Source organism: Somniosus microcephalus, chromosome 5, assembly GCF_052327205.1.
Source record: "Somniosus microcephalus isolate GS21.2 chromosome 5, FLI_Smic_1.0, whole genome shotgun sequence".
In the NCBI taxonomy this organism is placed as follows: domain Eukaryota; kingdom Metazoa; phylum Chordata; class Chondrichthyes; order Squaliformes; family Somniosidae; genus Somniosus; species Somniosus microcephalus.
The window spans coordinates 218278649-218304006 of NC_140991.1; the positions used below are offsets into that span (position 1 = coordinate 218278649).

The 25358-nt window shown below is 45.0% G+C and overlaps 1 protein-coding gene across 1 annotated transcript in view; it reads left to right on the forward strand.

Annotated features, from left to right (window-relative positions):
• Positions 1–25358, forward strand: part of dnah5 (dynein, axonemal, heavy chain 5) — a 754701-nt gene that overhangs the window by 292169 nt on the left and 437174 nt on the right. The window contains exons 14-16 of the mRNA XM_085988698.1: positions 10818–11139; positions 12389–12595; positions 14268–14439. Of these exons, the coding sequence (XP_085844824.1) occupies positions 10818–11139; positions 12389–12595; positions 14268–14439 (701 nt within the window). The remainder of the gene's footprint in view (positions 1–10817; positions 11140–12388; positions 12596–14267; positions 14440–25358) is intronic.

Genomic DNA, 25358 nt, shown 5'->3' on the forward strand with positions numbered 1-25358 from the left:
CTACTAAGGGAAAAAGCTCCTCAGCATTCATCCTATCTATGCCCCTCATAATTTTGTACACCTCAATCATGTCCCCCCTCAGCCTCCTCTGCTCCAAGGAAAACAAACCCAATCTGCCCAGTCTCTCTTCATACCTGAAGCGCTCCAGCCCTGGTAACATCCTGGTGAACCTCCTCTGCACCCTCTCCAACGCGATCACATCCTTCCTGTAGTGTGACGACCAGAACTGCACACAGTATTCCAGCTGTTGCCTAACCAGTGTTTTATACAGCTCCATCATAACCTCCTTGCTCTTATATTCAATGCCTCGGCTAATGAAGGCAAGTATCCCATATGCCTTTTTTACCACCTTATCCACCTGTTCCGCCGCCTTCAGGGATCTGTGTACTTGCACACCCAGATCCCTCTGACCCTCCGTCTTGCCTCGGGTCTTACCATTCATTGTGTATTCCCTTGCCTTGTTAGTCCCCCCAAAGTGCATCACCTCGCACTTTTCCGGGTTAAATTCCATTTGCCACTGTTCCGCCCATCTGACCAACCCATCTATATCGTCCTGCAGACTGAGGCTACCCTCCTCGCTATTTACCACCCTACCAATTTTTGTATCATCTGTGAACTTACTGATCATACCTTTTACATTCATATCCAAGTCATTAATGTAGACCACAAACAGCAAGGGACCCAGCACCGATCCCTGTGGTACCCCACTGGCCACAGGCTTCCAGTCACAAAAACAACCTTCGACCATCACCCTCTGCCTTCTGCCACTAAGCCAGTTTTGTATCCAATGTGCCAAGGCACCCTGGATTCCATGGGCTCTTACCTTCTTGACCAGTCTCCTGTGCGGGACTTTATCGAAGGCCTTACTGAAATCCATGTATACCACATCCACTGCGTTACCCTCATCCACACACCTAGTCACCCCCTCAAAAAATTCAATCAAATTAGTCAGACATGATCTTCCCTTGACAAAGCCATGTTGACTATCCCTGATTAATCCTTGCCTCTCCAAGTGGAGACAAATTTTGTCCCTCAGAATTTTTTCCAATAATTTTCCTACCACTGATGTTAGACTCACTGGCCTGTAGTTCCCCGGTTTTTCCCTACTTCCCTTCTTGAATAATGGTACTACATTAGCGGTTCTCCAGTCCTCTGGCACATCCCCTGTGGCCAGAGAGGTCCTGAATATATGTGTTAGAGCCCCCGCAATCTCTTCCTTTGCCTCACACAGCAGCCTGGGATACATTTCATCCGGGCCTGGGGATTTATCCATTTTTAGGCCAGCTAAAACCGCCAATACCTCCTCCCTCTCGATGTTAATATGTTCGAGCATATCACAGTCCCCCCGCCCTATTTCTATGTCTACATCGTCCTTCCCCATAGTGAAAACAGATGCAAAAAATTCATTTAGAACCCCTCCTACATCTTCCGGCTCCACACACAGATTGCCACTTTTGTCCCTAATGGGCCCTATTTTTTCCCTAGTTATCCTCTTACCCTTAATATACTTATAAAACATCTTAGGATTTTCCTTTATTTTGCTCGCCAGTGTTATTTCATGGCCCCTCCTTGATCTCCTAATTTCTTTTTTAAGTATCCCCCTGCACTTTTTGTACTCCTCTAGGGCTTCCTCCGTCTTTAGCCTTTTGTATCTGCCGAAAGCCCTCCTTTTTTTCCTAATCCATTCTCGTATATCCCCTGACATCCAAGGTTCCCTGTGGTTTTTGGAACCACCCTTGACCTTTACGGGAACATGTTGCCATTGTATGATCTCAATCTCCCTTCTGAAAGCCTCCCATTGCTCCGATGCGGATTTTCCTACAAGTAGCTGATCCCAGTCCATTTTGGCCAGATCCTGCCTTATCCTATTAAAATCGGCCTTCCCCCAATTTAGAACCTTTATTTCCGGCCCATCCATGTCGTTTTCCATGACCACCTTAAATCTTACCATATTATGGTCACTGTCACCAAAGTGCTCACCTACTAGCACTTTTTCCACTTGGCCAGCCACATTCCCTAGAATTAGGTCCAGTACCACCTCCTCTCTTGTAGGACTTTCTACATGCTGGCTCAAAAAGCTCTCCTGGATGCACTTTAAGAATTCTACACCCTCTGAGCCTTTCACACTCTGACTATCCCAGTTAATATTGGGGAAGTTGAAATCCCCCATTATTATTACCCTATTTGTGGTGTATGTGCCTTTAAGAGCAATTATGGTGTATGTGCCTTTAAGAGCCCCAGGTGTGCGTAATGCCGGTAATTGCCACTTGGGCTATATAAGCCTGTGTATTGTGTATATCCTTTAGAAACCCCCCCAAGACTTGCTTAGTAAATACCTATGAACCAACTCCTGTCTTCAGTGTCTTTATCTACACACGGACACTACAGTGGCGACGAAGTGGAAACGGACTTACCTGTAATTCGGCAGCACCTCAAGGGCATCGATTCCTCCAGCGTCCAGAAGACTCAAGGAAGTAAGAGAAACTGGTTTCACCAGCTGGCCAAGCTGGTGACAGGTACTGCGCTAATCCTTCCTGGGCGTCAGGCTGGAGCTCCAGCGGTGGGCTCTACAGCTGAGACAGGCAGCGAAATCGGAGGCAAGCAATAACGGACTGGGAGGGTGCACTCGAGAGACGGCCGGCGCGGCAAGCAGGTCAGCGTTTAGACCTCCGTCGAGAACGAGTCTCCAACAGTGAATAAACAGCGTTGTTATCGGTAGCAGCGGCGGGAAAGCGCGGGAAGCGCCATATCGTTGCTACAGAGAGAAAAAAAAAAAGCGCGGGAAGCGCCATATCTTTTCTGAAATGCCTAAATCTGGTAATATTGAGGCTTTTGATGGCAAAATAGAAGATTGGACCACATGCGTGGAAAGAGTAGAGGTTTATTGCACTGCAAATGGAATAACAGATGAAAAAAAAGCTTCAGTACTTCTGAACTTAATGGGCGCGAAGACATACGGGCTGTTACGAAATTTAATCACTCCAGCCAAACCAAAGGACAAGACTTTTAAAGAAATTGTTGATACCCTGCAGGAGCATTTAAACCCAACACCGCTGCTGATAGCGGAACGATTCAAGTTCTTCAAGAGAAATCAACACAAGAATGAAAGTAACGCTGATTACCTAACCGAATTAAGAAAGCTATCAAAGTACTGCCAATTCGGAGCAGGACTATCGGATTATCTTCGAGACAAATTTGTTTGCGGTCTCTTAAGTGAAGGAACACAAAAAAGACTGCTTTCTGAAAAAGATTTAACATTGGACAAAGCTTTCAGTATGGCTGTATCATACGAAGCAGCAGCAAAAGGAGCTGCAGAGATACAACAAGAGACACAGGACTTCGGCACCCATAAAATGACACAGGAGTTCGGAAGATGTTATCGCTGCGGCAGATCCACCCATAACCAGAGGGACTGCTGGTTCAAGGGCAAAGCATGCAGGCAATGTGGTAAGATTGGACACATTGCACGGGTATGCCAATCTGGACAAAATAAATCCACTGACAGAAAACAAAAAATCAATAAAGAAAAGTACAGGAAGGTACAAATGATGACGGACAATAGCTCCGAAGACCAGAATAGCGATAGCGACTCCGGAAACAAGAGACTAAGCTGTCTCAAATTACATAATGTACTTGCCAAAGAGGATTACCAAATCATTTGGGTTACCCTCACAATAGCAGGGTCCCCAGTTAAAATGGAGCTAGATACAGGATCAGCTCTAACCGTAATAAATCGACGAGATTACGAGAGGCTATTTTCGCATATACCTCTAAAAGACACATCCATTATCTTAAAAACATATACGGGGCAGAAAGTCTACCCCAAAGGAAAAATAAGGGTGCCTGTGGTATACAACGGCAAAGAAATACAAAAGTTGTATTTATACATTCTACAAGATGGTGGTCCACCGTTGTTGGGACGTGAATGGATAAGGAAGATACGTTTAGACTGGCACTCCATTCAGGCACTGACGGTGACCAGTAAGGAAAAAAACAATGATGACATCATACCTGAACGATTAAAAGACATCTTGGCCAACGCCAAAGAAGTGTTTCAAGAGAAACTAGGAACCTTGAAAGGCATCACCGCCTCAATAAAAGTGGAAGATACAGCAATTCCAAAATTTTTTAAGGCAAGACCGGTGCCATACGCAATACGTCCGGCAGTCGAGGCAGAGCTGAAGAATTTGGAAAAGGCAGGCGTATTATCCAAAATAGATTGGAGCGACTGGGCAACACCCATCGTTCCAGTCATGAAAAAAACATTGAAAAATAACTCTGAGGAACAGAAAAAAATTCGCATCTGTGGGGACTTTAAGGTGACTGTAAACCCGGTCCTTCACACGGTACAGTATCCTCTTCCGAGGATAGAAGATATTTTCGCCTCACTATCCGGAGGGAAACGTTTCACAAAAATTGACTTGGCACAGGCATATCTACAGATGGAGGTTGAGGAGACCTCTAAAAGGTATCTCACAATAAACACACACAAAGGCCTGTACCAGTACAATCGACTGGTTTTTGGAATAGCATCAGCTCCAGCTATCTGGCAAAGAGCTATGGAGCAAGTCCTGCAAGGGATTCCGGGGGCTCTATGCTACCTAGACGACATCCTTATAACAGGAGAAAACGACAACGAGCACCTTGCCAATTTGGAGCAGGTGCTCACTAGGCTGAAAGAACGGGGCCTACGAGCAAATCGCCCCAAGTGCGAATTTTTCCAAAATCAGATATCATATTGTGGCCACATAATTAATAAGGAAGGGTTGCATAAGTCACCTGAAAAAATTGAAGCAGTTATAAAAGCCCCAGCACCTGAAAATGTTTCACAATTAATGTCATTCCTGGGATTAATAAATTACTATCATAAATTTTTACCGAACTTATCAACTATTCTACACCCTCTTAATGATCTTCTACAGACAGGAGTGATTTGGAAATGGAACGAAGACTGTAAACGTGCCTTCCATAAATGTAAAGACTTAATCACATCCGAGAAAATTTTGGCTCATTACAACCCATCACTACCAATCAGACTGGCGTGCGATGCATCCCCTTACGGCATAGGAGCGGTATTGTCCCATAGATTCCCTGATGGCTCGGAACGGCCGATAGCTTTTGCGTCACGCTCATTGAACTCAGCTGAGCGTAACTATGCCCAGATAGACAGGGAAGCACTCAGCCTGGTATGGGGAGTGAAGAAATTCAACCATTACCTACACGGACAAAAATTTACCTTGCTGACTGACCATCAACCCCTCATCTCCATATTCAACCCTAAAAAAGGTGTCCCCATTATGACGGCACAAAGACTACAGAGGTGGTCCCTTTTTCTAGGGGCACACCAATACAACATTGAATACAAAGGGTCAAAACAGCATGGGAATGCTGATGGTTTATCACGCCTACCGTTGCCAACGATAGAAGAGGCACCTACAGTAGACCCAGTAGAGATATTCCACTCTACCATAGTGGAATGTCTACCGGTGACAAATTCTGCCATTGAAAGGGAGACAAGAAATGACCCTACTCTCTCACGGGTCTACGATTTAACAGTGAAGGGATGGCCAGCACATGGCGAACCACTGTTGCCAGCATTCTCGCAAAGAAGAGAACAGCTGTCAGTGTGCCGAGGAACCTTGATGTGTGGATCCAGAGTGGTGATTCCACCCAAACTCCAGGATAAAGTGCTAAAGGAGCTTCACGAGGGGCATCTGGGTTCAGTGAAAATGAAGAACCTAGCTAAGGCGTTTGTATGGTGGCCAGGTATCGATGGAGACATCGAAGACATGACCAAGAGCTGCCTAGGATGCCAGAAGGTCCAAAATGCTCCGCCACAGGCCCCTCTACATCCATGGGAGTGGCCCTTACCTACCTGGCAAAGGGTGCACATCGACTTTGCTGGTCCATTTATGGACTCAATGTTCTTAATCGCAGTTGATGCACACTCCAAGTGGCCGGAGGTAATAAAGATGTCCTCCACCACCATGGAAAAAACCATCACAGTATTAAGGACCATATTTGCCAGGAATGGGCTGCCGGAGCAGATATGTTCTGATAATGGACCGCAATTTATGTCCGAAGAATTCAGAAAGTTCTTAAAGAACAATGGGGTAAAGCACTACACGTCCGCCCCATACCATCCCGCCACCAATGGATTGGCTGAAAGGTTTGTCCAGACCTTCAAGAAGGCCATAAAGGCCATGGGTAATGAAGACATAAAACTTCAGCACAAGGTGGATAACTTCTTATTTGCATATAGGAATGCAACGCATATGGTTACTAACCAAACTCCCGCCATGATGTTCTACAATAGAAACCTAAGATGCCGGCTGGATTTGGTCAAGCCCAACATCTGAAGGGACGTGGAGAACCGGCAGTTTCAGGGCATGAATGAAAGGCCAACTAGGGCCTTCCAGATAGGCCAACCGGTTTTGGCCCGGGACTACCGTACCAAGAAATGGCAGCCTGGAACTATCTGCACACGATTAGGACCACTGATGTATACCGTGGACATCGGAGACAGCATAATAAGGCGCCATGCTGACCAAATCATCAAGTCATCCGAAAAGGGACAACCTACACCACCACTCTATACATCTAACGATGAAGTAGAGATACCCATATCTACCTCCGATCCGGTGATACTGGAGCCCGATGAACCCGACACTGGCCTTCAAGCCGAATCAGCCTTGCCAGAAGAACCTACTACACCACCAGAAACTACTACACCCCCGAGGCATTATCCGGACCGAGTCAGGAAGCCTCCTGAGAGACTAACTTATAATTAATTAATACAGCAATGTATATTATTTTGCATATAACATGTAATTAATAATTACTTATAATATGATGTACTAGTTAGCTAGAAGGGGAGGAATTATGGTGTATGTGCCTTTAAGAGCCCCAGGTGTGCGTAATGCCGGTAATTGCCACTTGGGCTATATAAGCCTGTGTATTGTGTATATCCTTTAGAAACCCCCCCCAGACTTGCTTAGTAAATACCTATGAACCAACTCCTGTCTTCAGTGCCTTTATCTACACACGGACACTACACTATTATTTGCACATTTCTCTGAGATTTGCCTACATATCTGTTCCTCTATCTCCCCCTGACTGTTTGGAGGCCTATAGTACACTCCCAGCAAAGTGCTTGCCCCCTTCTTGTTTTTAAGCTCCACCCATATGGCCTTATTAGAGGAACCTGCTAATATATCATCCCTCCTTACTGCAGTAATTGACTCCTTAATTAATATTGCGACACCCCCTCCTCTTATACCTCCCCCTCTGTCTCGCCTGAAGATTCTGTACCCCGGAATATTGAGCTGCCAGTCTTGCCCCTCCCTCAACTATGTCTCCGTGATAGCAACAATATCATACTCCCATGTGTTTATCAACACCTTCAGTTCATCCACCTTATTTGCAAGACTCCTTGCATTAAAATAGATGCCATCCAGCCTTGCCCTTATATGTTTGCCCTGTCTACCAAGCTGACTTGTTTTTTTCTCTATAATTGGCAGCACATCACCCCCTATTTCAGCTCCCCTCTGTATCCCATCCCCCTGCCAAGTTAGTTTAAACCCCCCCCAACAGTGCTAGCAAACCTCCCCGCAAGGATATTTATCCCACTCTGGTTCAGGTGCAACCCGTCCGACTTGTACAAGTCCCACCTTTCCCAGAAGCAGGCCCAGTGATCCAGGAAAGTAAAACCCTCCCCCCTACACCAACTCCTTAGCCACGCATTCATCTGCTCTATCCTCCCATTCCTATACTCACTAGCACGTGGCACTGGGAGTAATCCAGAGATTACAACCTTTGAGGTCCTGCTCTTTAATCTGTTACCTAGCTCCCTAAATTCTTGATGCAGGACCTCATTTCCCTTCCTTCCTATGTCGTTGGTCCCAATGTGGACCACGACCTCTGCCTGCTCACCCTCCCCCTTAAGAATGCCCTGCAGCCGCTCAGTGACATCCCTGACCCTGGCCCCAGGGAGGCAACAAACCATCCTGGAGTCACGTTTGCGGCCACAGAAACGCCTATCTGTTCCCCTTACGATAGAATCCCCTACCACTATTGCTCTCCCACTCTTTTTCCTCCCTTCCTGAGCAGCAGAAGCTTCCCTGGTGCCAGGAAGCTGGCTGCTGCTGCCTTCCCCTGGTAAGCCATCCCCCTCAACAGTATCCAACTTGGTATACTTGTTTGAAAGGGGGATGTCCGCAGGGGTTCCCTGCACTACCTGCCTGCCTTTGTTGCTCCGCCTGATGGTCACCCCCGTGCAGCCCTACCCTGAGGCGTGAACAACTCGCTAAACGTGCTATCCACGAGCCTCTCAGCATCGCGCATGCTCCAAAATTCATCCACCCGCAGCTCGAGTGCCATAATGCGGTCTACAAGTAGCTGCAGCTGGATGCATTTCCCGCACACATGGTCGTCAGGGACACTGGCAGCGTCCCTGACTTCCCACATGGAGCAAGAGGAGCAGAACACGGGTCTGAACTCTCCTGCCATGACTTACTCCTTTAATTAATTAAAAAATTTATTCAATACCCCAGTTACAGGTATACTCTAGGGCGCTTTATTTACCAACTGTCCCCACTACACCAGAGACCCTAGAAATTTAACACCACAGAAGTCAAGCTTGTATTGAAAAGCGAGAAATACTCACCAACCAATCACTTACCTGCTCCCTGGTGACGTCACACTCTGATTACTTTTTACCTCTCTCCCCGCTGCTGAGTTGGTGTGCCTCGCTGCTCTCCGGTTTTTATACCGGGCTCCGACTCACTGCTCCCGCTGGTCCCGACTGGTCTCGGGCCTCGCTGCTCTCCGGTTTTTATACCGGGCTCCGACTCACTGCTCCCGCTGGTCCCGACTGGTCTCGGGCCTCGCTGCTCTCCGGTTTTTGTACCGGGCTCCGACTCACTGCTCCCGCTGGTCCCGACTGGTCTCGGGCCTCGCTGCTCTCCGGTTTTTATACCGGGCTCCGACTCACTGCTCCCGCTGGTCCCGACTGGTCTCGGGCCTCGCTGCTCTCCGGTTTTTATACCGGGCTCCGACTCACTGCTCCCGCTGGTCCCGACTGGTCTCGGGCCTCGCTGCTCTCCGGTTTTTATACCGGGCTCCGACTCACTGCTCCCGCTGGTCCCGACTGGTCTCGGGCCTCGCTGCTCTCCGGTTTTTATACCGGGCTCCGACTCACTGCTCCCGCTGGTCCCGACTGGTCTCGGGCCTCGCTGCTCTCCGGTTTTTATACCGGGCTCCGACTCACTGCTCCCGCTGGTCCCGACTGGTCTCGGGCCTCGCTGCTCTCCGGTTTTTATACCGGGCTCCGACTCACTGCTCCCGCTGGTCCCGACTAGTCTCGGGCCTCGCTGCTCTCCGGTTTTTATACCGGGCTCTGACTCACTGCTCCCGCTGGTCCCGACTGGTCTCGGGCCTCGCTGCTCTCCGGTTTTTATACCGGGCTCCGACTCACTGCTCCCGCTGGTCCCGACTGGTCCAGGGCGCAACATCAGCTGGATTGCCCATCGGGGCTAGATGTTGGGGAAGAACCTGGTACTGTTCATAACCTCAGCATCCTATTCGACCCCGAACTAAGCTTCTTACCCTATATACTCTCCATCACAAAGACCGCCTACTTTCACCTGCATAACATCGCTTGCCTCCCCACTGCCCCAGCCTATGTACTGCTGAAGCTCTCAGCCATGCCTTTTCACCTCCAGACTCAACTATTCCAATGCTCACCTGGCTGGCCGGCCTCTCTTTCTTTACCCTCTGTAAACTTCAGCTCATCCAAAACACTGCTGCCCATATCCTATCCCACACCAAATCCTACTCCCTTGTCCTTGCTGACCTATATTGACTCATAGTCCTCTAACACCGCCAATTTTAAATTTTCATCCTTGTGTTTAAATCCAGTCATGGCCTTGCACCTTCCTATCTCTTTAACCTCCTCTACCCCGACAACCACCCCTGCCCCAAACTCTCCATTTTCTAATTCTGGTCTTTTGTGCATCCACCATTGGCGGCCATGCCTTCAGCCATCCAGGTATCATGCTCTAGAATTCCCTCACAAATTCCTCCGCCTCTTACATCCCTCTCCTCCTTTAAGACACTCCTTAAAACTCACTTCTGTGACCAAGCTTCCCCTCCTAATATCTCCTCCTTTGGCTCAGTTCATTTTTGTCTAATTGCGCCTCTGTGAAATACTCAGGGTTGTTTTTTTTACATCAAACGCACTACATATAACAAGTTGTTGTTGACTCCACCCTGTTTGTAAAATTCCGGTGGTGGACCAATTACTTTTGTAACACCAATGCCTTCCTAGGGACTGAAGTTTATAAAAAGTCATCTTTAGCCTGAAAAGGCTTTGGGGTCCCTCTAAAGAGTGGCTATAGACTGCTTGGAGTACACTGGCGGATTAGAGCAGGCACTGCTGATGCTCTCTTACAGGTACAGGTTGTAAATCACTCCGTTCCCATAATTTGAGATGGGGTCTGAGTGGCTTGACTGAGTGGACTGCCCACCCCACCACACTTTCACTGCCAGAGAAGGGCCTTCAAGATCTTGAGCCCTCTATCTTTCTTCTACCCCTTGCTTTCCACACATCAAACACGACAGTACCAAAAATAATTCACTTTGCAGCAAAATATGTAATTCGGCACGCACATTTGTTCTGTTATGCGAATATAATAGAATTTAAGCTTATTTAGATAACAGCTTTCTTAATCCCTTAAGCAGAGGTAAGAGCATTATACTTAATTAAAACCGGAGCTTCATTTTGGCGATTAATATTTTTAAAAATGCTATCTGTCTAGACTTGGAATATCAAATCTTGCTATAGATGAAAAATACCAGAAGATTCTTCAGAACTATGGACGTGACATTGAGATGATGTCCAAGCTTTACACCAGACAGAAAAATGATCCACCTATTGCACGAGACATGCCACCAATAGCAGGGAAGATTCTTTGGGCACGTCAACTCTTTCATAAGATTCAGGAACCAATGGAACTTTTCCAGCAACAGCCAAACATTCTGCAGACAGCAGATGCCAAGCGCATTGTTCGCAACTACAACAAAGTGGCAAAGGTTTTGCTAGAATTCGAGATGTTGTATCACCGAGGCTGGCTGAGACAGGTAATTAAAGTTAAACAACAAAAAAAACACCATCAGATCTGTGCTGCTTTTCAACCACTAAATAATGACAACAATTAGAACTATGTAGAGAATATGTAGTTTGAAGACTGGTGCTTTGCACACTAACTGCAGAGCTATGAGTACCATAGGCTCGTGTGAGTTATGACAGCTACAACATTAGTGTTTTATTTTATATGAAGCACTGGGCCTACATTAAGATTTGTTCCTATAATAGGTAGAGTGGGGTTTATATATTTTTATCTTATTTTTTAGTCAATTTTGGCAGGACTTCGACTGTGAATGTCTTCAGTTTGATGGTATACCATCATGTGGGGCTTTCTGGATAATCAGTTTGAGTTCAAAGCTTAGAGTGAAGTTGAATTGTAAATGTTGTTAAATTCTGCTAGTGATGATATTCTAACTCTGGAAGGCTGCATAATAATTATAATTATAGGGAACAAAGTTGGACTCATTAATTTATTTGCAGCACAATTGGTTTACATAGTCTTTGTTTTTTCCTCATCAATTTCTTCCTGTCCCCTCCCTTTACCTTTGGTCCTTCACCTTCCCGCCCTTCCTCCTGTTCCTCTTCCCTTCCTTCTTTTCCTGAAAGCATTGACTAGTTTCATAGGTGATGGATACATTCAGATACCTTGCTCAAATAATCATTATTTAAGAGTGAGTTTTGACAGTGAGTGTGGAAAGGCTTTTTGATTGTAAATGACATCATAGCCAAGCTGGATCCCATCCTACCCATAGTTCACATACATACAAACTTCCAGCAGGGATTCTTAGATAGTGATCAGGAGCAGGAACTCTGCCAGAATCCAGTGATGCTGGAGACAATTGTAGTGCCTCTGCTGACCCCTCTGCTTAGATCAGCTAACTCAGTATGGATTGTTGTTTGAACTTGGAACCTTGCTAGTCTTTATGGCTCAGGTACTCTGGATAATCCCACTGAACCATTAGGGGAACCTTACAAAACAAAAGATCCAGCAGCAGTTCTATGCTGGCGTAAACTGCAGTTAAAAACTCAACATACTGTATAAATTAAAGGCATGCCTGATGATTGAATGGAGCCTTTAGTGCAAGAAGACAATATTTCAAAATTAATTTGAGCCCAAATCTAAAATGTCTTTAAAAGGTTTTACTGAGGTGATTGATATAATGAGCGTCATGTAGAAATCTCCCCAAATGTGAAAAATGCTTTTTTTTAAATGATCATATTTACTTTCATCTTTTCCTTTAGATTGAAATAGCAAAAATAGGATTGCAGGCATCATTGTTGGTGAAAGCCCCAGGGACAGGAGAACTGTTTGTGAACTTTGATCCTCAAATCCTAACTTTAATACGTGAAACAGAATGCATGGCTAAGATGGGTCTTGAAATTCCACCATTTGCCAAAGTATTTCAGCAGAAACAAGATATCTTTAAAAAGAACTATAACAGACTCCAGGTAATGTCATAAAGTGTAGCAGGAAGATTAAAGTAAACATCTTACTGTGTTACTTCCATGAGGGGAGATTTTCCTCTGTGGGTACGTGACAGGCACAGCATATCTGAGGTGCGCTAACCCTGAGGAAGCAGCTTCTCCTGTTTTTCCTACCCTAGCCTATGCTAATGGACTGGAGAACTCCAACTGCATGCCCATTTCCTGGTTGGGCATGTGCTTCAAAAAATGGGAAGAAATGCAAGCACAGATGAAGCCCTGCAGCTGTTCTCGTGGGTGCTGAGACCAGGGCATTCTGGCTCTGGTAGTGGTTTTGGGGGGGAGGGTGGTACTGTGTAAAAGGACATTTTTAAACTTGCCTGTATATGCTTCAGCCTACCTCCAGGATTCCTGCATCCCCCACAGTCTGGGGGCAGGTTATTGCGCTGCCAGGGGCGCTATCCCCAGTGTCCTGGCCAATATTTATCCCTCAATCAACATCACTAAAACAGATTATCTGGTCATTATCACATTGCTGTTTGTGGGAGCTTGCTGGTTGCAAATTGGCTGCTGCGTTTCCTACAATACAGCAGTGTACTTAATTGGCTGTAAAGTGCTTTGGGGCATCCTTAGGTTGTGAAAGGTGCTATATAAATGCAAGTCTTTCTTTTCTTTCTTCAACTGCCCAAGGGTTGCATCAATTGCAAGATGACACAGGAGCCCAGTAATGCTCCCACCTTATTATTATACCAGCACTGTGCCTGTGCCTACTACAGCTGCAGGCTCATTTACACAGGTTGGGAAAATCCCGGGAAATTCCAGGACAGCACAATGGGAACACCCATTCCCCGGTGCAGAGAAGAGGAAAATCTCCCAAATGGTTTTAATTATACTCTAAATCATACTGCTAGGCTTGGTAATCCAGCAAGAAAATGCTCCTTATGATATCTTTGGCATTTACATTTTAAGCAAAAATATTTTTTAATAACTACAGAAGAGGACAGAAATAAAGATGCTGATGTTAAAATTAACAATGATTCTTTAACACTGGAGTAATTGTGACAGGCTTTACACATCTTTTCATAAATGATCATGGTATCAATTATGTGTAACCCAAAATATTGCATATATGAGAGATTATGTAATGTTAACAGCTCTTTTACAAAAGTGAAACATAAGTGACTTCAAACCAATTTAAGTTCACTGTAATAATTCCGAAAGTGATTTTCTTTATTGTAATGTACTGCTGTCTATCTACAAACATACTTGAGCAGTCCAAGAAAATTGAAATGAAATACTGATCTCTCTGGATCACCACGATTTGTTATTACACACTTTTCTTTAACTTAAACCGAATCCCCGATTGCTGGTCACCATGAGGATTTGAAAACCCCTTATTACTAAATTTTACAATCAAACTTAGAGATTATATTTAAAAAGAAAATTTATATATGATTTTTATCATCTCAATGCTAATAACTTATCTAACTTGTGATATAAACAAAGATTTCTTTGTATGTCAGTGAGTCCACTCTTAGAATATAAATTATATTCCAATTTCTTATCATTGAACCTCTATAAAGCATTTGTTTTGCCTGTTGATTTTATGGTTTGTTTATATCACCTTGCTTAACTGTAATAGTGCAACCTATCTGTACTTTGAAAGCTAAATTATGCTTTCATTTCCACATACCTTTAGATGACTTTATTAGAAAACAAAAGAGTAAGATCAAAAATTCAAAGTTCTTTTGAGCAACTGATGGGTCCTCATTTGGTCAAAGTGGATAATGCAATACAGCCAGGCTTGACTTCTCTCAATTGGACCTCTCTGAACACCGACAAATACCTGAACAGGATCTCTGAAGCTTTAGGTGAGTTTATTTTGTGTTTGTAACACACACATGGCGAACAAATAAAAGTGTGGGCAGATTTTTTAAGTGTGCTCTATGCGGTGAAATTGTAAGCTCCTTTATAAAGACCCAGTTTATGATTTTGTTACAGTGCACAGAGAAAGTCTTACCCAAGCTAATTCAGTGGTGGAGGGCATCTCGTCACAATACACACCAATCTATCAGAGAACAGTAGGCATCTATAGAGTTACAGAATCCCTTCATCATGGTTATCCGTAACAACCCGTCAAATGAATCTGATCATGATTGCATCTTAGAGTTGAGACTCAAAAATCTACATATCAATAGTAGGAGCATTCATAATAGATATTTCTACTGTGCCTACAGTTTACAAAAGTGACATCTGCACTGCATATGCCACTAATGTTGCTGTGTGCTTAATGGGAGACTTCAGTGCAAGAAACCAGTACTACATGAAATCACTCATGGGAGATTACATTGCATGTTAAACTCTTCCATATACTCAGTCCACCTTTCATTATGTGCACAAGTAGTCAAGTGACTGTTCAATATGTTCCTGCTATTATCTCAGCCTCCATTTCAAAGCAGACCCCTAGGACCTGTTATACCATACAACTCAGGAGGGGCACTCAGTATGCTGGTCAACCACCCTGTACCAACTGGCCTCTCATCATTTACCACCACCTCTATCCTTCTTAACCAATGCTCAATTCCTTGACAGTATTAGTATGTGTATCTCCATTTTGGGTGCAGCTGGTGATTCACTGGGTTCATTGTGCTTTATGAAGAGAGAAAATAGTAATTATGAGTACATAAGCATACTTATACATTTAGGTACTATATTGCATGCACTATTATGCATTTGTGCAGAATCAGTGTGTATGGATGCATGTGATCTATCATGCAAATCATTAAATCTCTGATTAATCTGGCACTTGCCACTCGTTCTTTTCCTCCATTGTCCATAAACTCATCTTCCAAATTATGTCTCCCAAACATAGAAACATAGAAGATAGGAGCAGGAGTAGGCCATTTGGCCCCTCGAGCCTGCTCCGCCATTTAATGAGATCATGGCTGATCATCCAATTTCAGTACCCTGTCCCTGCTTTCTCCCCATATCCCTTGATTCCTTTAGCCTTAAGAAATATATCTAACTCCTTCTTGAATATATTTAATGAATTGGTCTCAACTGCCTTGTGTGGTAGAGAATTCCACAGGTTCACCACTCTCTGGGTGAAGAAATTCCTCCTCATCTCATTCCTAAATGGCTTACCCCTTATCCTTAGACTGTGACCCCTGGTTCTGGACTCCCCTGCCATCGGGAACATCTTTCCTGCATCTAGTCTGTCTAGTCCTGTTAGAATTTTATAAGTTTCAATAAGATCCCCTCTCATTCTTCTAAACTCTAGCGAATATAAGCCTAATCGACTCAATCTCTCCTCATATGTCATTCCTGCCATCCCAGTTATCAGTCTGGTGAATCTTCGCTGCACCCCCTCCATGGCAAGAACTTCCTTCCTCAGATAAGGTGACCAAAACTGCACACAATACTCAAGGTGTGGCTTCACCAAGGCCCTGTGCAACTGCAGCAAGACATCCTTGCTCCTGTACTCGAATCCTCTCGCTATGAAGGCCAACATACCATTTGCCTTCTTAACCGCCTGCTGCACCTGCATGCTTACCTTTAGCGACTGGTTTACAAGGACACCCAGGTCTCGTTGCACTTCCCCTTTTCCCAATCTATTGCCGTTCAGATAATAATCTGTCTTCCTGTTTTTGCCACCGAAGTGGATAACCTTGCATTGATCCACATTATACTGCATCTGCCATGCATCTGCCCAATCACCCAACCTGTCCAAATCGTACTGGAGTTTCTCTGCATCCTCCTCACAGCACACACTCCCACCCAGCTTTGTTTCGTCTGCAAACTTGGAGATATTACATCTCGTTCCCTCGTCTAGATCATTAATATATATTGTGAATAGCTGGGGTCCTAGCAGCGATCCCTGCGGTACCCCACTAGCCACGGCCTGCCACTCGGAAAAAGACCCGTTTATTCCAACTCTTTGCTTCCTGCCTGACAACCAGTTCTCTATCCAGGTCAGTACCTTACCCGCAATCCCATGTGCTTTAACTTTGCACGCTAATCTCTTATGCGGGACCTTATCGAAAGCCTTCTCAAAGTCCAAATACACCACATTCACTGGTTCTCCCTTATCTATTCTACCAGTTACATCCTCAAAAATTCCAGTAGATTAGTCAAGCATGATTTACCTTTTGTAAATCCATGTTGACTTTGTCCAATCCTGTCGCTGTTTTTCAAGTGCTCTGCTATTATATCTTTTATAATGGACTCTAGCATTTTCCCCACTACCGATGTCAGGCTTACCGGTCTGTAATTCCCCGTTTTCTCTCTACCACCTTTTTAAAATAGTGGGGTTACATTAGCTACCCTCCAATCCATGGGAACTGTGCCCGAGTCTATAGAATTTTGGAAGATGACCAGCAATGCATCTACTATTTCTAGGGCCACTTCCTTAAGTGCCCTAGGATGTAGATTATCAGGCCTTGGGGATTTATCGGCCTTCAATCCCGTCAATTTCCCTAACACCATTTCCCTACAAATACTGATTTCATTCCATTCCTCCCTCTCAGTAGTCCCTATGTTCCCCGACATCTCTGAGAGGTTATTTGTGTCCTCCTTTGTGAAGACAGAACCAAAGTATGTGATGTAAGAAAACTACTAGGCACTTGGTCTAAGTATTAAACAAGGCTTTAATCAACTGTTTTTCAACATGGAGATCTAGTTGTGTCCTTCACTAGTTCCTGTTAAAGAATGTCCTGAGCAAGCTGGGCCCATGCCCGAGTATTTATACTCTCCCTGGACAATGCCACCAGCAGGCCGCCCAGTATCATTTCATATGTCATTTCCACATGAATGAAAAGATTCATGTCAGTATGTATTTAATTGGTCAGCCATTTCTTTGTTCCCCATTATAAATTCCCCAGATTCTGACTGCAAGGGACCTACGCTTGACTTCACCAATCTTTTTCTCTTCACATATCTATAGAAGCTTTTACAGTCAGTTTTTATGTTCCCTGCAAGCTTACTCTCATACTCTATTTTCCCCCTCTTAATTAATCCTTTTGTCCTCCTTTGCTGAATCCTAAACTGCTCCCAATCCTCAGGTTTGCTGCTTTTTCTGGCCAAATTATATGTCCTCTCCTTGGATCTTATGCTGTCCCTAATTTCCCTTGTTAGCCACAGTTGAGTTAACTTTTTTGTTTTATTTTTATGCCAGACAGCGATGAACAAATTCTGTAGTTCATCCATGCGATCTTTAAATGTTTGCCATTGCCTATCCACTGTCAACCCTTTAAGTAACGTTCCCCAATCCATCCTAGCCAACTCGTGCCTCATACCATCGTAATTTCCTTTACTTAAATTCAGGACCCTAGTCTCTGAGTCAACTACTTCACTCTCCATCTTAATGAAGAATTCTATCATATTATGATCGCTCCTCCCCAAGGGGCCTCGCACAACAAGATTGCTAATTAATCCTTTCTCATTACATAATATCCAGTCTAAGATGGCATGATCTCTAGTTGGCTCCTTGACATATTGGTCCAGGAAACCATCCCGTATGCACTCCAGGAATTCCTCCTCCACGGTATTGTTAGTAATTTGGTCAGCCCAATCTATATGTAGATTAAAGTCACCCATGATAACTGCTGTGCCTTTATTGCACGCGTCTCTAATTTCCCGTTTAATGCCATCCCCAACCTCAGTATTACTGTTTGGGAGTTTGTATACAACTCCCACGAATGTTTTCTGCCCCTTGGTATTTCTCAGCTCTACCCATACAGATTCCAGATCATCAGAGCTAATATCCTTCCTTACTATTGTGTTAATCTCCTCTTTAACCAGCAATGCTACTCCACCTACTTTTCCTTTTTGCCTGTCCTTCCTGAATATTGAATTCCGCTGATGTTGAATTCCCAGCCTTGGTCACCCTCGAGACATGTCTCCATAATCCCAATTATATCATATCCGTTTACATCTATTTGCGCAGCTAATTCATCCACCTTATTATGAATGCTCCTCACATTAAGACACAAAGCCTTCAGGCTTGTTTTTTTAACACTCTTAGTCCTTTTATAATTATTATTTACTGTAACCCTGTTTGATTTACACCATTGATTTCTCTGCCTTCCACTTTTGCTTTTCTCCTTCCTGTCTTTTGTTTCTATCCTTGCTTCCCTTTCCTCTGGGCTCGATTTTGTCAATGGGGAGCTTTTGGAGGCGGGACTCCCACTTTTTGGGTTGTAGTCCCGCCTCCATCGACTTGTGGCCAACCCACGCTATTTTCCCTCGATTGACCTTGTTAAGCCCACCCAGCAGGCTTAGCAGGCCAATTAAGGGACACCTGGTTACTGGTGACGTCAGCGATTGACATTTCATCTGTCAAGAGCTTTTGACAGATGAATAATCAGCGTTTGACAGCTCTTTGAAGCTGTCAAACACTGACAATCTGTCTTCTAACTTGAGTCCTTCCTTCAGACTGAGTTAGAGAGCTCTCCAGACCAGAAAGCAGAGGCTGCAGCTTTTGACATTTCAGCGGCCATTCTGCTGTCTGTGCCGGTGCGCTGAGGGACTCCCGAGAACTGAAGGAAGGAAGCCCGCAGGAGAAAGTAAAGGTAAGTAAAACTTATTAAAACATTTTACACTTACCTCACACAATTACCTCTGCACACATGCGCCCATCACTCACCTGCACAACGGACATCTCGACCCCTCCAACCACTGCAGACCGACGGTCCACCTCGCTAACTTGGTGTGGTTCAGAGCCGTCGGACAGCCCACACTTCAGTGCTAAAAATAGGGATTAGGCAAAAAACTGCCTGTTAACTACCTGTTAACAGGCAGTTAATTGGCACTGATCCCCTTCCCGCCTCGGGGAGGCGGCTCCCAGCACAGGTCGGGTACCCGCCTCCTGGGACATTGGCACGGAGGCGGGTTGGGGGCAGGATGGGTTCCTGTCCCCTGATTCTGCAATTTTCCCACCACTCCCGCCTCCAAACCCGCCTCCTCGGGGCTTGGAAGATCGAGCCCTCTGTCTCCCTGCACATGTTCCCAACCCCCTGCCATTTTAGTTTAAACCCTCCCCAACAGCACTAGCAAACACTCCCTCTAGGACATCGGTCCCGGTCCCACCCAGGTGCAAATCGTCCAGTTTGTACTGGTCCCACCTCCCCCAGAATCGGTTCCAATGTCCCAGGAATTTGAATCCCTCCCCCTTGCACCATTCCTCTAGCTACGTATTCATCTGAAATATCCTTCTATTTCTACTCTGACTAGCATGTAGCACTGGTAGCAATCCTGAGATTACTACCTTTGAGATCCTATTTTTTAATTTATCTCCTAACTCCCTATATTCAGCTTTTAGGACCACATCCTATTTTTTACCTATATCGTTGGTAGCTATACGCACAACGACAAATGGCTGTTCACCCTCCCCCTCTAGAATGCCCTGCAGCCGCCCCAAGACATCCTTGACCCTTGCACCAGGGAGGCAACATACCATCCTGGAGTCTCGTTTGCGGCCGCAGAAATGCCTATCTATTCCCCTTACAATAGAATCCCTCATCACTATAGCTCTCGCGTTCTTTTTCCTCCCGTCCTGTGCAGCAGGACCACACATGGTGCCAGGAAGTTGGCTGCTGCTGCCTTCCCCTGATAAGCCATCTCCCTCAACAATATCCAAAGTGGTATATCTTTTTGAGAGGGGGATGGCCACAGGGGACTCCTGCACTATCATACCTTCCTCATAAGAAGTGAGTTCTTTAAAGTTTGGAGGTCCACCACCTTTTGCGTGCATGTGTCACTTTTGCTTTTAAAACAAGAGCAGTGGGATTGAGACATGGTGGGTTGGCCCATGGAAATTCCTACAACAACAGCAGTAACTTGTATTTATATAGCATATTTAACGTTGTAAAATATCCCAAGATGCTTCACAGGAATGTTATAAGACAAAAATTTGACACCAAACCACATAAGGAGAAATTAGGGCAGATGACCAAAAACTTGGTAAAAGAGATAGGGGGAAAAATTCAGTTGTTTGCGCCTCCCGTTAGCGCCTTAAGAGGGCACTAATGGGGCACAAAGCAACTAGCGTCCGGGCGCGGCGATGTTTGCGCCGCTCGCAAAATTAACTAGACATTTTGTGGCGGCACAAAACACTGCCACCACGATCTCTTGCGCCGGCAGATCGTGACGTCAGTCGAGTGCGCAACGCCCTGGTAGTGCCCCGGATCGGATATTGAGTGGCGCCCCCTGCCTTACCGCCTGCCGCTAGCAACGACAGGTTGAGGGGAGTGTTTTGCAGTCAGAAAGGGACTAGGGGAGTGTTATTTAAAGGCAACCGCTTCCTTCCTTTTTTTGTTGGTGACATTTGTGCACCACGCATTCTGAGAGAGCGATAGAGAGACTTCTGGAGAGATTCAATGCTGTGTGAAGGAGTTTTGGGTACTGAGCAGCATTTTGCAGGTTCATTTTGATTTGCCCTTGTATCTATTTAGAAGAGACTGTGGGGGCTGCACTCTGAGCTCTTTCCCTGGGTCTCTCCATTGTTCTTTCCAGCAGATTTGATGTACAGGTCTCTCCAGGCCGAGATTGAAGGCTGCAATGAGCAGGATGTGGATGGAGAGCAAGATGAACCCTCCCCTTTAAGATAAAAACAGAAAATGCTGGAGAAACTCAGCAGGTCAAGCAGCATCTCTGAAGAGAGAAACAGAGTTAACGTTTCAGGTCGATGACCATTCGTCAGAACTCCCTTTAAGAATTGGCCGGTGCCAGTGTGTCTGTGCTGCATTCTTGACTGACATCACATGAGCTTCGCCAGCGCTGTGAGGTAGCGCCTCGCTCCTTGGCCTTTGCGCCTTAAGACAGATGTGAAGCGGCTGATTTAGCGCTACAATCACCTCCAGGGGCGATAAAAGCCAAGTTTGCTGTCAGAGGCGATAATTAGCGCCAGGCGCTAAACTTTGCACACGGCCGATAATGGTGCCCCAAACGGGGCGATACCGAATTTTTCCCCCATAGGGAGTGTCTTAAAGGAGGAAAGAGAGGTGGAGAGGTTTAGGGAGGGTTCTGCTGCACAGGACTCAGATGATGACCTTGATGGGGCGGCCTTCAGAAGACGGGTGATGGGTATGCACACGGAAATGGTAGGTGCAATGGCAAGCCTGCCAGAGAGCCTCTTGTCAATGTCAAGGAGCATGGAGGAGTCTGTTATGTTGATAAATAAATAGACGTTTTCATTATGAACAGCTAGCTTGAGCTAGTCATTTATTCAGCCATGTGGACTAGTGTACAGGCATCCATCTTGACTACTGCCTTGTCGGTAGCCCTCTACTAAACATACAGCTCCACCTAGTGTACCATTCTAGAATGACATGTTACTGATCATTACATCCCCCTTCCTTAGAGGTTAAACAAAATCAATATCAATCAATATCAATCAATCATAACGACATAAACATCTTCACAACAGTCAACACATTTTCAAAGCTTTACTTTATGAACTCTAAGCTTCTCATTCTTTTATTATAGTTTTCTTTTTACTCAAAGATTAAGTCTATCAGGCTTTTTTACTTCACGTGTGGATCTTCTCAGCACAGGTAAGTCTGATGTGTTTGCATGAGAGCCTGTATGTGTGTTTGTGTTAGATTGTTCTGGTGGTGAGTGACAAGATTCAGTTGCGGCATTGTCATCGATTTGCTCTTGGATAGTTTCTTGTGTTTTCAGGAGGGAACGGCGGTTCCTCCTGAGAATCTGTCCTTCCTCAGTTCTAACAGTGTATGACCTTGGTCCTACTTCCTCAAGAACTGTAGCTTTCCTGTTCCATGCATCTAGATCCTCAATCCTGACAACATCATCCCTTGTCAATTGTTTCAGAGTTTTGGATGACTTGTCATAGTTTGATTTCTGTTTCAGCTTTAACAGTTGAAGTCTCTGTCTCAGCTCCTTACTCTGCTTTTCTTTTGCACAGCAGGTAGCATGGTGCGCAACTTGCGACCCATTAGGAGTTCAGCAGGTGAAGAACCACAGTCTAAAGGGGAGGCTCAGTAGCTCAGCAGGGTGAGATAAGGATCAGACTTGCTTTCTGTTGCTTTCTTCAGTAGCTGTTTGAGAACTTGAACACCTTTCTCTGCTTTACCATTCGAATGAGCATACAGAGGACTGGATGTGATGTGTTGAAAGTCATAATGTGCTGCAAACTGTTGCCACTTCTTACAGTTGAAGCACGGACCATTGTCGCTAACGGCAATCCTGGGAATTCCATGTCTGGCGAAGATGGATTTAACATGCATTATGACACTGCTTGCTGATGTGCTTGAGAGCAGCACCATCTCAGGATAGTTAGAATAGTAGTCAATCACTATTAGATAGTCTTTACCATTCAAATGAATGAGGTCCATACCAACCTTTTGCCATGGTGCTGTTGGTAAGTCAACTACTATCATTGGTTCCTTTGCTTGTTTGTTTTGGTGGTTCTGACATGTCTCACATATGCCTATCATGTTCTCAATGTCCTTATTTACGCCAGGCCAATAAACAGTGTCTCTTTCTCTCCTTTTGCATTTTTCAATACCGAGGTGTCCCTCATGAATCCTTTTGAGCATGTCTCGACGTAGAGCCTGTGGAATGACTATTCTGTTCTGTTTTAGTAATAGTCCACTTGCGACACTCAACTCTGACCTGATGTGATAGTACTTTGGACAGGAACCTTTTGGCCAACCATGATGAAGCTTCTGTATTACTGTTTGTAACACTGTAACTTTTACTGTTTCTTCTGCTATTTGCTTTGATTTTGTGTCTGACACGGGCAGCGCAGCAGTGACCATACTCACATGAACATCCACATCTTCCTCAGTGGAGCTCACATGACTCATTGTGGGTGCTCAGGATAGTGCATCTGCTAACACTATGTGTTTGCCTGGTGTGTAGATCAGTTCAAAGTCATATCTTTGCAGCTTCATCATGAGTCGTTGAATCCTTGGAGACATCTCATTCAGGTTTTTTTTTATGATGGCAACCAGTGGGCAGTGGTCTGTCTCAACTGTGAAGGTGGGAAGTCCATATATGTAGCCATGGAACTTTTCTAGTCCAACTGCCAAGCCTAGACATTCCTTTTCAATCTGGGCGTATCGACACTCAGAATCAGTCATAGACCTGGAGGCATAGGCAACAGGCTTCCAATCTTCACCCACTGCTTGTAGCAAGACCGCGCCTAGGCCATCTTTTGATGCATCCGTTGACACTTTGATTCTCTTTGTTGGGTCAAAGAAGGTGAGTACAGGTGTGGTTGTCAGCACTGTTTTGAGGTTAATCCACTCTTGTTCATGTCTTTCTGTCCATGCAAACTCATTTGTTTTACTTAGCAGGTCTTGCAGACAGGCTGTCTTGGCTGACAAGTTAGGAATGAACTTTCCAATGAAGTTTATCATCCCCATGATGCGTAGCACTCCTTTTTTGTCAGTGGGTCGGGGCATTTTGAGTATGGCATTTACTTTTTCCATATCTGGCTCTATTCCTTTACCAGATAGATTATCTCCTAGGAAAGTGACTTCCTGGACGCCAAACTGACACTTGGCTTTGTTGAGCTTCAGTCCATTCCGGCGTATGCTCTGTAGCAGTTTAGTCAGTCTCTCAGTCTTGTATTGTTCCACGGAAGCTCAACGTAAACTCGAGGAACAGCACCTCATCTTCCGATTAGGCACTTTGTTTCACTCTCCCACCTGGCAGCTATCTCTTGCCCTGCCAGTACACTTCACACCTAATCTCAGCCTATTACCATCTCGTCTGGCTTCGAACACCTTTTATTGTCTCTTCTACCTCTTTTGTCTCTTTCACTTCTTTTGTCCGATCGCAGCCCTGTCTTCGATCTATTTACTTTTCTTTCCAGTTTTGAAGAAGGGTTCGACCCAAAACATCAACTCAAATTTCTCTCCACGTATGTTGCCTGACCTGCTGAGTTTTTCCAGCATTTTCTGTTGTTATTTCGGATTTCCAACATCTGCAGTATTTTGCAATCGTCTCATTGTGTTCTTTCAGTGTGGAGCCCCAGATGATGATGTCATCAACATAGACCCGAACTCCTTCCAGACCTTCAATTATGTGTTCCATCGCTCTATGAAAAATTTCAGATGCAGATATTCTCCCGAAAGGCATTCTGAGGAAACAATACCTGCCAAATGGTGTGTTGAAGGTACAGTATTTGGTGCTCTCTTCATCCAGTTTTAGTTGCCAAAATCCTTGTGAGGCATCGAGCTTTGTGAAGTATCTGGCACCTGACATTTCACTGGTGATTTCTTCTCGCTTGGGAATCTGGTAGTGTTCACGTTTTATGTTTGCATTTAAGTCCTTTGGATCCATGCATACTCTTAGATCATTGTTCTTTTTCTTTACACATACCATGGAGTTAACCCAGTCTGTTGGCTCTTCGACTTTCCTGATGACTCCTAGTGTGGTCATTCTGTCCAGTTCTTTCTTGAGCCGGTCACGCAGGGGTGCTGGAACTCTCCGTGGAGCATGTACCACTGGCTGAGCATCCTCCTTTAGCTGGATCTTGTAAGTGAATAGTAGAACTCCAAATCCTTTGAACATATCCTGGAAATTACTCACTACAGAATCCACCGAGTCATCTGGTCTGCTTATGGCACAGTTTGTACGGTAGACTCTCTTGAGCAGTTCTAAGTCCTCACAAGCTTTGTCACCTAGTAGTGAATCAAGTCCTTCAGCCACAACAGAAAACATGAGATGATGCACTTTGTCTTTGACTGTCACTTTAAGTCTGCATACACCTAACCTATCTATTTTCTGTCCATTATAGTCCTTCAGTAGTACTGACTTTTTC